Genomic DNA, 12,797 nt, shown 5'->3' with positions numbered 1-12,797 from the left:
GGCAAATGGTTACTGAGCAACCTCTAAACCTGACAGCAAGTCCAGACTAAGGCAAGCAACTGTAACAGGTCTAATGTCCACAGGCTACTGCATTTTGCCTCAGCACTGTTTCTCTTCATACTTGCAGTGCAGATAGATCTCTTGGAGGAAGACAATTACTAACTCGCATTCTTGTAATAAATAATTATATTTGTGGCCGGGCCCAGTGACTCATGCCTGTAATTCCAGCACTTTGGGAGGCCAAGGTAGGCAGCTCAGTTGAGGCCAGGAGTTTGAGACCCACCTGGCCAACACAAAGAACCCCACCTCTACTAAAAATACAAAAATTAGCCTGCCATGGTGGCAGATGCCTGTCAACCCAGCTACTCAGGAGGCTGAGGCAAGAGAATCATTTGAACCCTGGAGGTGGAGGTTGCAGTGAGCTGAGATTGTGCCACTACACTCCAGTCTGGGCAGTAGAGTGAGCCTCTGTCTCAAACAAAAGCAAAAACAAACAAAAAAGAATTATAATTTGTATATAATGTTTTCAAGGGAAACGGAGTTAGAATATGAGCTTCTTGCTCATATTCTAGAAAATTACTACATTTCAGAAGCCAAAGGAATTCAAGCGGGTTGAAACTCAAAATTATAGGTAAACTACCTGGAAGAAAACTGCCTGCCCCAGGAGACCGACCCAGTGCAGTATTGGCATGTCATTATCTCTAAGTTCTTAATGAACTTATCTGTAGTGTCCCCCCAGGCAGCAGGAATACAGCAGATTATGTGAGGGGAGAAGTCCCTAGCCAGGCTGGAAGCAGCAGCAGAGCAGTGTGCACTGCCCAACACAGAAGCCAGCAAAGAGGTGGGATACTCTTCTAAGAGCCAAAGATATGCACAGAGCAGGCCTCAGACCTGGAGATGACTTACTGGCTTGTTCCTGGTCACCCTTTGTGTTGGCTGCAGCCACACCAGCCTGGACTTCCTCCTTTTCCAGAAGCTCCACCAGGCCCAGCTCCTAAGAGAGGGAAGAGATACAGTAGAATGGAGTCCTTCTGGGGCCAAGACCATGGTTTACAAGCTGCCAGCATGAGCTCCCAGGTCTACCCAGCCACCTAACCTCAATCATACCTCTCCTCCTTAGGCTGGCTCACTCATCCTTATTAACCTTTTTTTTTTTGAGATGGAGTCTTGCTCTGTCGCCCAGGCTGGAGTGCAGTGGCACAATCTTGAATCACTGCAACCTCCGCCTCCTGGATTCAAGCGATTCTCTGTCTCAGCCTCCCGAGTAGCTGGGATTACAGGCGCGTGCCACCACACAGGCTAATTTTTGTATTTTTAGTAGAGACAGGTTTACCATATTGGCCAGGCTGGTCTCAAAGACTTGACCTCAAGTGATCCACCTGCGTCAGCCTCCGAAAGTGCTGGGAATACAGGCGTGAGCCACAGTGCCCAGCCCTATTAACTCATCTTTAACCTTTCTTGCTCAGCAAGCATGTAAAATAACAACACAGACAACACAAATAGTGTCGGGGGAAAAGTCAACTGCGTTAAAAACAAGATTGCTAAGTGGAGGCACCAGTTCAGCAATGGGGGAGCACATTACTGCCTATGCGACTGTCCTTGGGTTCCTCCTGGTCAGTCTGGGGGACTCTCAGGGACAGAAGCTGATCAGTCTGGTCTACTAGGCCTTGGGGTGATTTAACCATTTAAACATGCAGTCAGCACTTACAGAATACAAAGGACCAACAGTGGTGATCCCTGAGTAAGAGGCCCTCTCCCATTCTACAGTCACATAGAGGGGGTGGCAGGTAATAGACAGAGGCTAACCTGTGCCTTCTGCTCTCTGTCTGAGCTCAATTGCTCCAGGTACCAGACAGCAAAGTCTCTCCTCACCCCTCGCAGGGCCAGGGCAGGGTCTTGAAGGGCCTTCAGCAAGACTTCAGGGCTCTGTCTTTCCAGGGCGTCATCAACAACTTCTAGAGCCCCATGGACTGAAAAAAAAGAGACTCCATAACAGACAGTGTGAGAAAGCCACCTCTCATAATCCCCTAGTCCAGCTCCAGGAATCTGCCCTCTTCTTGCCTGCCCGGAGTTACCCCGACCCTTTCCCCCTTGGTTCCTGGGCCCATTTGGTTCAGCCCAAATTCTTCAGCTTGGTCTTCACAGCCTTCTCACTTCACCACCCCAAACCCCAGGGATATCCTCACCCAAACAGGCAAATGCCTACCTATCCTGAGCCTTCACACAGCTCCTACCCAGATCCCCCTTCCTCATGTATTATCCACACTGCTCCTCTTGAAGGACCCCAGTCCAACTTCCCCCCAGCAGCAAGAGCTGCTCCTCTCTGTGGTTCTCCAGTCAGACAGAAACTTCCTGGACACACTACTTCTCCTCTAGACACTGATGGCCAGAAAGCAGTGCACATACTCCTTGGACTCTGATCTTTCCCAGAGGCAAGAGTTGGCCCAAGTGAGACCACAGGGCTTTCTGGCTTGAGAAAAGCTATCCCCCAACCTCCCAGTGCAGGGGCTTATCCTGAGGGCACCCCCAAACCACTCCTGCCTGATCTCTCTTACCGTTGACATGGTTGATATTGCCCTGGATTTCAGCCTGAGTTAGGTAGTGGTCATAGATGTCCTGGCTTTCTCTTTCATCCTGCAAAAACTCCATTGAGAGGGAATCTGCGAAACCCAATTCAATCTTCTTGTCCTGCTCTTCCCTCCCTGGCTACACTTATTTCTTCTTCTGGGGACCTTCCCAAGGCCAAAGGTCAGTCTGCTCAGAATTCAGAAAATTGTGGGGTCTAAACACCTGGCACTGACACATTTAAGCCAAACCAACCTTTGGAACCTCCAGTCCAATCTCATTCTGTTCTACATTCCAGCGCCTTTCTCAGGCTTCCCTGAAGATCATCCCCCAAGAACCTCTTCTCTAGTCTTCTTTTCTGAATTTTCATCATTCTTCCAAGTTCCTTTCCTATTTCTCTAAAATCACTGACAAGTTATGGTTTCTCTAAGAAGCAATTTTGGATCCTAGAGACATGACAGACAGGAGTCCTGGTTTCACTCAAGACTTTCCAGCCACTCAACTTTTCGGTCCCTGCAACCCAAGACTACTCCTTACATGGTTCCTGGCATTGGCTGCCTTCTCCATCTTGGCCTGGGCCAGTATCTCCTGGTAGATGGCTGCCAGAGGCTCTCGGAGATTCTCCAGAAGAGCACTGGGATTCTGCAAGGCAGCCAGGGTGTCCTCCACCACCCCTCGCTCCACTGCTTCATTGATGGCAAGAACAGCTGCATGGACTGGGAGGGGGCATGGAAACAAGGTCAGGAGGCCAGAGTGAACCCCAGACTGGAGCGCAACCAGTAGCAGGACACTCTAACGTCATCCTTTTTCCCACCCTCAGGGGCCAGGCAAACCAGGTAGCCTTATGGCCCTATCTGTGGACGAGGGCTGGCCAGAATCCATCCAATGGCTGTGAGGCTTGGAGCCCTCCCATACCCACTGGCTCTACTCCTGGCAGGGCAGAGCCTAGTCCTTACCTGCAGCCTCATCCACTGATAGCTCATTGGCCAGGATGCCCCCGATCTTGCTGAAGGCAGGCAGCTGGAGGCCATATTTGGCCAGTTCGGATGCCATGTTGCTGAGTTCCTCAGCTGCAATGATGCCACAGGTGCCCTTCATCAGGTCCAGAACCCCCAAGACCCTGCCCAGGCTGCGGTGGTAGGGGAAGGAGCTGGGCTTACCTGTGAATTTCACTTTCCCGTATAGATCATGTATCTGAGGGGCCAATCCCAGCCGGAAGAGGAATAGACTAGGAAAAAATGGAAGGCATTGGAAGGCACTGGGGCCTATTCGTTTTGACACTCTGCCCACGATGGGTTTGAAGGAGATACTATGGGGACCTAGAGATGAAGACCACTCAGCACCTGTCCTCAAGTCATCCCCAACCCACATAAAGAAATATGACCATAAATCAGCCCAAGGAAAGTGCTGCAGAAGGTCAATAAGATGGTGTTGGGGGTCTGAGGGGATTAGGAAGGCTTCACAGATAAGGCCAGGTCACTCAACGGAGACAGAGGACAGGAAGGGCACTGAGCAGATACCTGCTGAGCTAAGGCACAGGGGCACAAAGGGACATGAGAAATGAAGTCAGAAAGAGAAACACAAGGAACTGGTCAGTCACTTGCTGTGATTTAGACAACTGGTTGCTGATGGCTGGCTGTAAGTAGGACCAAAGAGCCTACACCATCCACACTAAGTGGCTTGCCTGTGTTGCTCTCAATAGGTCCTGTTCTGATTCCTTTATGCCCAGTTACACACTGAAGGCCCTACCCTGCTACCTTCCTGCCTCTGGTACCCTGCTTGCCCTTCCCCTTCACCCACACAGGCCATACATAAATGTGCCACAGACATGCACACAAATCTAAACACAACTCTGAAAATCTGAAAGCTCACTCGCCTGAGCAGGGCTCCCTGTGCTCTACCCTTCATCCTTCTCGCTGAGTTTGTTGCTGCTGATTGTTGGTTGCATCCACCTAGAGGAACCTGGATGATAAAATTTGAGGTTTCTCACCTGAGAGCATGGATGCAGTAGACTACCCGGGGCATGTTCTTTTTGTCATAGATGTCCGTGGTCTCTGGGAAGAAGGTCTAGAAGAGAAACCAGTCAGTTACTGCCATTGGGAACCTTTAAGCAGCACCAAATATGGAGGGGGGTGCCGAGGCATGGGTCTTCCTCTCCAACCTGAGGTGTGCGCTCCCTTGTTACCTGGGGTATCTAGGTCAGTCTCCCCCAACCATTTCAAGTCAAAAAAGTATAAAAGAAAGGCACTGCGGATGCATACTAAGCCAAGGCTCAGTCACAGACATAGTCCTAGGGTGCCCTGGATTAACCAAACACCAGATAAGGCTATCAAGGCTACAGGATATAAGCCATATCCTCCAAAAATAATAATAACAACAACAACAACAAAAAAAAAAAAAAAAAAAAAAAACAAGCCCCCAGTTGTCTTCCAGATGTCTACAGTGAGCCTGCATGCCTCACCTTAGACCCTTGCCAGAGAGGTGGTATGCTGGAGAGGTGGCCTACTCCCATGGAGGGCCCAATGAGGCATGTATTGCCAAGAACCACAAAAGTGTCAGGCTGTTATCCCTGTCTCCAAACCAGCGGCTTCTGATCAATGAGAGACCTTCTAAGAACCGAGTGGCACCAGGTATGGCTTCTCAATGCCACCTGACAACTGTAATGAGGCCTAACCTCAATATATCTTCGTTACATTTAGATTCACAATAAAATACCAAATTTAGAGACCTAGAGTATTCCAGTCCCACTGAAGACACATGACATCTATTGCTTCTGCCTCCCATTAAAGTGTCTTTCTTTACTGCTGATTCCTGTATTATAGTTCCTTTCTACAGCGAAGAAAAACAAAGCAGAAAGAAACCATACATTGTAGAATCCTATCATGCCTTCATTTGTATACCTCTTCACAATTCACAAAGGGAGTTCACACAGACCATGTGATCCTCCTGACAACATTGTAAGGTAGACAAGGCAGGGCTCACTATCCCCATTTTATAGACAAATAACAAATTGAGGTTCAAAGAATGAAATCATGTGTCCAGTTGGGATTTTGGACCTAGGCTTCTAATTCAAAGTCTACCACCTAGGGATGTGTATACCCTTGCTTCACACTGTGAAATTTGGTGGAGATAGGGCTGGCCAATACGAGCATGACATAGCAGGCCCTCCTGCACCCCCTACTGCATAACGGGAACCGTGCCACTCAGGCCAGGGAAACTTCACCTCCTTTCATTCACAGGGAAGAGGAGGCAGAGAAAAGATAACCTGATTCAAAGACACACAGCTGCAAGGAACTGTTCTCTTAGATTAGTTTAGAAGACACATGGAAATAGGGCTAAAGGGTTCAGGGAGATAAAGCATGGGATTGTGGGGGGGTGGCTGGTAAGGAGTAAAGATGAATACCAATCTTCAGGCCCAGTATTACCGAAGGCAGACCAATGTGGGCTATTGCAGACAGCCAAAAGTTGATGTTGTCTGTGTGACGGAAATGTAAGCCAGTTGCCTGAAAGGGAAGGAAAAAGAAAATCTATTTCCACAGTTCTCAGCACTCCCTGTGGGTACAGCCCAGACTACAGCTTAAAGATTCAGGAGAGATGGGCAGAGGGGAACCAGAGGACAGTATCTTGTGAATTTTCCATCCTTACCAGCACAAAAAAACATAGATTAATAACACTCCTTTTTAATCCAGATTTGGACAGTAAGTTATATGGTCACTGTACCCTCATAGCTTTGAGGAGAAGGGATCGTTTGAAGGGAAGTAGGTAGAAGGTGGAGTCCAATCCTCCCACCTGGTACCGCAGCTGCTCCACATCATAGATCTTCTTCAAGGGAACCACGGAGGGTGCAAAACAGTGGCCCAGCTTGGCCAGCAGCACTCCATTGCGAAGGCTCTCCTCCAGCTCCACCGGGGAAGGAAGCTCCTCCTTCAGGCAGGCTTCCATCCAGCTACGAACATGAGAGCACCTTCTCACAAACTCTGGCAGACCACAGTGATTTATTCGAACAACAGGAACTTCCCTCTCTCCCTCCTTTTAAGTGGCCCCTGACCCTGCTCTGCTTCCTGTTCCTGCCCTACCTCCAGCTCCCCTCTCTGCCCATTGCCTGTCTATTCCCACTTTCTCCCAGGCTGCCCCAAATATCTGCATTGGCCAACCCTCAGCCCCATCCACCCAGCAAATCTTCCTTGACAGATCCTGAATCTGCCCATCTTCAGTGAGGCTTAACTGTTACATAGCTTCTCACTCAGTCTAGTTACATCTTTTTTTCTTTTTTTTATTTTTATTTTTTGAGATGGCGTCTTGCTCTTGTTGCCCAGGCTGGAGTGCAGTGGCGTGATCTCAGCTCACTGCAACCTCCACCTCCTGGGTTCAAGTGATTCTCCTGCCTCAGCCTCCCGAGTAGTTGGGATTACAGGCACATGCCACCACACCCGGCTAATTTTGTATTTTTAGTAGAGATGGGGTTTCTCCGTGTTGGACTGGTCTCAAACTCCCAACCTCAAGTGATCCACCCGCCTCGGCCTCCCAAAGTGCTGGGACTACAGGCATGAGCCACCGCACCCGGCCCTAGTTACATCTTTAACTGTTAAACCAAACAGAATGTGCTCACTTCTTTCATTCTGGATTGTTCTCCGAGAACCTGGGTGCAGAAAGGTCTGCCTGAATGATCTACATGGCTCATAACCCAGCTTTGATGATGATGAGGGTAGTGGGGCTGATGGAAGGGAAGTAGCACAAAGGAACAGAAAGACCACAGCTCTTGGAGTATGAAGGCCTGCTTTCCAACCATCTCTCCTACTTCACCTCTGTGAGCCTCAGTTGCACAATTTGCAAAATGAGGATAATGCCACCTGTATTTCCTTCAGTGGGCAGCTGCCAGGATCAAATGAGCTAATGAATGTGAAAACACTTTGAATATAAATGTAAAGTATTATTATTACTGGTGATTGTACAAGGGAGAGATTAAAGTCTTCTCAGATGGAATCTCTAAACTTCCCTACATATTGGGGTCTAATTGGAAAGTACCTGTTTCCAAAAAGAGAGCCAGTTAATACATTGTTCCATGTCTTCCCTGCCTTAGACACCTGATTTTTCCTGATTGCCCCATCCTATTGACTTCCTTTAAGAAAATTAAAAGTATCCTATTGATTAAAAGCAAAAAATTAAGTATGTATCCTGTTTTTCCTATACAGATTGACTTTTAGGGTAACCAAATAGTCCTAAGATGATGAGGGAATGTTCTTTAGGATTTCAGCTAGTAAATATGGAAGAAATGACAGAACTAGAAAATAGTCATTTTACACCCTTGATAAAATAATAAGTTCTGATGTAGACCAACAATGAATGAAGGCATTAGATGAAAAGTTAATGGGAAATTTTATGGCGTGTAAATCAGGTTGGTTTCACCTAAACTCCCAGATTTAGCATCACTAAAATTGAAACAAGCAGACATTGTATTCTTTCTATAAGATGTGATATAGAACACATATCTTACATATGTTAAATATCACATTTATATATATATATATATTACAGTATATAAGGGGTAAAAGGATCTGAGGGAGGGGAAAAAAAACCCACCAACACTAATGAAGACTTCTTGTCAAAAACGGTTTGTTTTTGTTTTTGTTTTTTTGAGACAGAGTCTCACTCTTTCACTCAGGCTGGAGTGCGGCGGCACGATCTCAGCTCACAGTAACCTCTGCCTCCTAAGTTCAAGCGATTCTCCTGCCTCAGCCTTCTGAGTAGCTGGGATTACAGGCATGCACCACCGCGCCCAGCTAATTTTTTGTATTTTTTTGTAGAGACAGGATTTCACCATGTCAGCCAGGCTGGTCTCAAACTCCTGGCCCCAGGTGATTTGCCCGCCTCGGCCTCCCAAAGTGCTGGGATTACAGGCGTGAGCCACAGCACCCATCCAGGTTTTCCTGTTTGTTTTTGGAGACACAGTCTCACTTTGTCACCCAGGATGGAGTGCAGTGGCACAATCTTGGCTGACTTGCCTCCTTGACCTCCCAGATTCAAGCAATCCTCCTTCCTCAGCCCTCCAAGTAGCTGAGACTATGGGCACATGCCACCATGCCTGACTAGTATTTGTATTTTTTGTAGAGATGGGGTTTCGCCATGTTGCTTATCAAAAATGTTGAACCCAAATCTAATTAAGCCAACATTCATTTATAGGAAATACAGGGTACAGAGGAACAAGTTGAATGACATAAGAAAGCAAGTAGACAATCATCTCTAAAAAACAAAAGGAAAGAAAGAAAAGAAATAGAGACAAAATGTAGGATATTCTTTAGGAAAAATGACCCGGTTTTCTTCAGCAAGTCAATAATACAATGAACTGAAAAAAGGAGATGGGCTGCTCTGGATTAAAGAAGACATACAAGCAGATATAATTAGTGAATTTTCAGATCCTTATTTGAATAAGATAACTGTAAAAACAGATTTCTTTTCTTTTCTTTTTTTTAAGACAAGCAGGAAAATTTGAAAATGGGCTGGGTATTGATCTTCCAAGTATTTAAATAATTTAGTTGGATAAGCGAACGTCCACATATTTTGGAGATACATATTGCAGTTTATAGGGGGTAAAATGATGTGACTGGGATTTGCTTCAAAAAAAAAATTAAAAAGTTATTTCAGCTTGCCCTTTCCCACAGGACGGACTCTCCATCTGTTGCATTTGCTTTGGGGGCAGATGCCTAGGGTGGGGTGGTGGAAAGGGAGAGCAGAAAAGAGTCCATCTTCCTGGACTCTGCTCACCGCTTGGCCTCCTCCAGCCGGCACAGGTACTGATAGGCAACGTTCTGCCGCCTCTGCTCATCCATTTCCTCAGCTGTGAGGCGTTCATCTGAGGAGTTAAACGGGATAAGGTCAATGAAGAGAGCATTACAGGGGTCTTAGCATTGAAGTGTCTTTTTTTTTCTTCTTTTTTTTTTTTTTTTTTGTTGAGACGGAGTCTTGCCCTGTCGCCCAGGCTGGAGTGCAGTGCGCAATCTCGGCTCACTGCAAGCTCCGCCTCCCAGGTTCAGGCCATTCTCCTGCCTCAGCCTCCTGAGTAGCTGGGACTACAGGCGCGTGCCACCATCAGGCCCGGCTAATTTTTTGTATTTTTAGTAGAGACGGGGTTTCACCATGTTAGCCAGGATGGTCTCAATCTCCTGACCTCATGATCCGCCTCCCAAAGTGCTGAGATTACAGGCATGAGCCACCGTCCCCGGCCCAAGCGTCTTCTCAACGGACTTGTTTAGGCAACCCTGCTCAGAGACCTGAAGCACCTTCCATGGGTCCCTCCTTCTCTTCCCAGGATACCCTTTAATAGGCAGCCTCCTCCTGTGCTGGAGGCATTACTTCTTTTTCCTCTGTAGCCATCTTCCTGTCCTCTTCCTCCTCAAGTCTACTAATGGAACTTCCCTCAGTGCCTCCCAGCTGAGACATCCAGAGCCTTCTTTGGCTTTAAACTTAACTCCTTTTCTTATCCCTAATTAGACTGAGTTCTCCAAGAACTGGACCTGTGTCATCCTTGTTGGTTACTCTCTCAGAGGTTAGGTAATAGAACCAACCAGGATTCATCATTCACTCATTTATTCATTCATCAATACCTCCTTTATGCCAGGCACTGGACTAGCAGACCCCTACTCTTAAGAAATGCAGAGATAAAGGCCTGCATGGTGGCTCATGCCTATAATCCCAGCATTTCTGGACGCTGAGGCAGGTGGATCACTTAAGCCCAGGAGTTTGAGACCAGCCTAGGCAACATGTTGAGACCCTGTCTCGACAAAAAATGCAAAAATTAGCCTGGAGTGACAGTGCACACCTGTAGTCCCAGCTACTCGGGGCAGGGCTGAGGTGGGAGGATCACCTGAGCCCAGGACTTCTAGGCTGCAGTGAACCATGATGGTGCCACTGCACTCCAGCCTGGACAAAAGAGTTATTGGTGGGTTTGTTTTTGAAACAGGGCACCACTATGTCTGGCTAATTCTTGTATTTTTTGTTGAGACTGGGTCTCACCATGTTGCCCAGGCTGGTCTTGAACTCCTGGGCTCAAGTGATCCTCCCACCTTGGCCTCCCAAAGTGCTGGGATTACAGGCGTAAACCACAGCGCCCAAAGATTATTGTTATTAGAAGAGAAAAACATCTAAATAAATTAATCTAATGTGATAAGTATGATTATGGCCCATGAATAAAAACAATGGAAGCAGCAGAGGAAGCAAAGGATTCTAGCTATGAACTAGATCTTAAGGAATAAATAGGCAGAACATGGAGAAAGGCAGTCCAACAGAGGGATACATGCCACTCACTTGAGATTAAGTGGAAGGACAAAGAAAAGTTTAAAAGATCACAAAGGTACCTTCACTATCCTTTTTTGGTATAGGTCACCCAAGGAGGAAAAGAATCTTCAAGCTAAATAAAATACAGAGTACTGATTCCAAACCCAAGAATAGCAAATCCCTCAAGTGAGACAGCAATCATAATTTACCTTAGTTACAGCCTCCCTTAATCCTTCTTTCTCTCCCCTCTCTCTATTTTCCTTGAGAAACACGATACAAAATCAAACAGAAAGAGTAAGAGAAAGCTACACACACAGTAAGAAAATAAACTCAGAGGGCTTGAAAAAAGGCAGAGCTTGGCCAATCTGTCTTTGACTCAGTACTTAATGTCATTCCCGGTTTTTATCCTATTTCCTTATATTGCATATTCTGCAATGATTCAGGCAAGGGCAGGGCTTATTTGAATGAGCAGTTAAGTAAATTAAAACACATGCGCGAGCACACACACACACCCCCCTCCAAATACAGATTTGAAAACACTGGCCAACCACAGGAAAGCCATCAGTTCCTCCAACAGGGTGTACAAGGAACAAGTGTTGGTTGTTAAGCATGGAAAATAAACCAGTAAGTGAATGACATCACCTCAGAGTTATGAACTGAGGACTGTGGGCGATGGGAGGGATTTTGTACATACACAGGCTGTCTCAAAAAAATAAAAAAACAAAAAACGGTTTTCCTCTCCTTCTCAGGTCTGGAACTAGTTTTCCTTTAACAGAAGACTGGACATGGACTTTGCTTTTTGAATCCTAATAGAGAGGAAGGGAGGGGTGGAAGAAGGAGCAGGTTTTGCCTTTCATTCAGAAAATCAGATAGAACTTTTCTGCCCCTTCCAACCTTCCAACTCATCTCTCTCTCTCTAAAACAGTGTTTTTGGCCGGGCGCGGTGGCTCAAGCCTGTAATCCCAGCACTTTGGGACGCCGAGACGGGCGGATCACGAGGTCAGGAGATCGAGACCATCCTGGCTAAAACGGTGAAACCCCGTCTCTAGTAAAAAAATACAAAAAACTAGCTGAGCGAGGTGGCGGGCGCCTGTAGTCCCAGCTACTCGGGAGGCTGAGGTAGGAGAATGGCGTGAACCCGGGAGGCGGAGCTTGCAGTGAGCTGAGATCCGGCCACTGCACTCCAGCCTGGGCGACAGAGCGAGACTCCATCTCAAAAACAAAAACAAAAACAAAAACAAAAAAACAAAACAGTGTTTTTGAAAATGTGGCCCAGGGACTACCTTCCTCACAATCACCTGGGGTCAGGGAAGAAGCATAGCAGTGCTTGTTATAAATGCAGATTATGGGCCCCAAACCAGACCTTCTGGAACTGAAGCTCTGGGACAGGTCCCGGGAATCTGCATTTCAAACAAGCTGCCCGGGTAATTTCAGCCCCCTGTTTGACAGGCATTGTCCGAAAGCGGCATCTCAAAGCCCAAGAGTCCCCCAGGTCCCTTGAGGCGTCTTGTCCCGTGGCAGCGCTGGACAAGTATGGTAGCCAGCAGTAACTGCGGAATTTTAAGGAGCCATCAGGACCACCTACATTCTCCCGACTCCGGAACCCCAGAACTTGGAAATAGGGAGAAAATTCTTTGTAAGCTTTAAAGCACGTTATTCGGGGGACAATGCGCCGCTCACAGTTCCACTCGGGCCCGCGGCGCCCGGGCTGAGGACTCCCGTCCCACTGAGCAGTCCCACCGCCCTCGCCCCTCAGGCTCCACGCCCGACACACGCCCCAATCTCTCCCAGGACAGCCAAGCCCCCGACCAGCGGCACCACTGCGAGATCTTCCCAGACCCTTCCCGCACTCACACGCTGCCCGGCCTGGGCCCGCTGCTCTCCTCTCCATGTTCCTCCTTTTTCCAGGTTTGAATCTCCCGCCGTTGGGCCGCCGCCCCTCACCGTCGCCAGGGCCGGAC

The 12,797-nt window shown here is 47.6% G+C and overlaps 1 protein-coding gene across 5 annotated transcripts in view; it reads right to left on the bottom strand.

Annotated features, from left to right (window-relative positions):
• Window positions 1-12,797, bottom strand: part of IQGAP3 (IQ motif containing GTPase activating protein 3) — a 45,748-nt gene extending 32,951 nt beyond the window's left edge. For 2 of the 5 annotated variants that reach the window (XM_001114017.5, XM_077942448.1), the window contains exons 1-11: window positions 12,691-12,797; window positions 9,328-9,415; window positions 6,355-6,511; window positions 5,991-6,068; window positions 4,556-4,632; window positions 3,726-3,793; window positions 3,522-3,635; window positions 3,103-3,281; window positions 2,556-2,634; window positions 1,807-1,970; window positions 907-994 (exon numbers count right to left, since the gene is read on the bottom strand). In XM_001114017.5, the coding sequence (XP_001114017.4) occupies window positions 907-994; window positions 1,807-1,970; window positions 2,556-2,634; window positions 3,103-3,281; window positions 3,522-3,635; window positions 3,726-3,793; window positions 4,556-4,632; window positions 5,991-6,068; window positions 6,355-6,511; window positions 9,328-9,415; window positions 12,691-12,727 (1,129 nt within the window). In that variant the 5' untranslated portion in view covers window positions 12,728-12,797. Of the gene's footprint in view, window positions 1-906; window positions 995-1,806; window positions 1,971-2,555; window positions 2,635-3,102; window positions 3,282-3,521; window positions 3,636-3,725; window positions 3,794-4,555; window positions 4,633-5,990; window positions 6,069-6,354; window positions 6,512-9,327; window positions 9,416-11,045; window positions 11,258-12,690 lie in introns of those variants that run through there. The other 3 variants (XM_077942430.1, XM_015112166.3, XM_077942439.1) reach the window with 2 other exon arrangements.

Source organism: Macaca mulatta, chromosome 1, assembly GCF_049350105.2.
Source record: "Macaca mulatta isolate MMU2019108-1 chromosome 1, T2T-MMU8v2.0, whole genome shotgun sequence".
Taxonomy (NCBI): Eukaryota; Metazoa; Chordata; class Mammalia; order Primates; family Cercopithecidae; genus Macaca; species Macaca mulatta.
The sequence above is the reverse complement of the archived record's forward strand: the minus strand, read 5'-3'. Positions and strand labels throughout refer to the sequence as shown.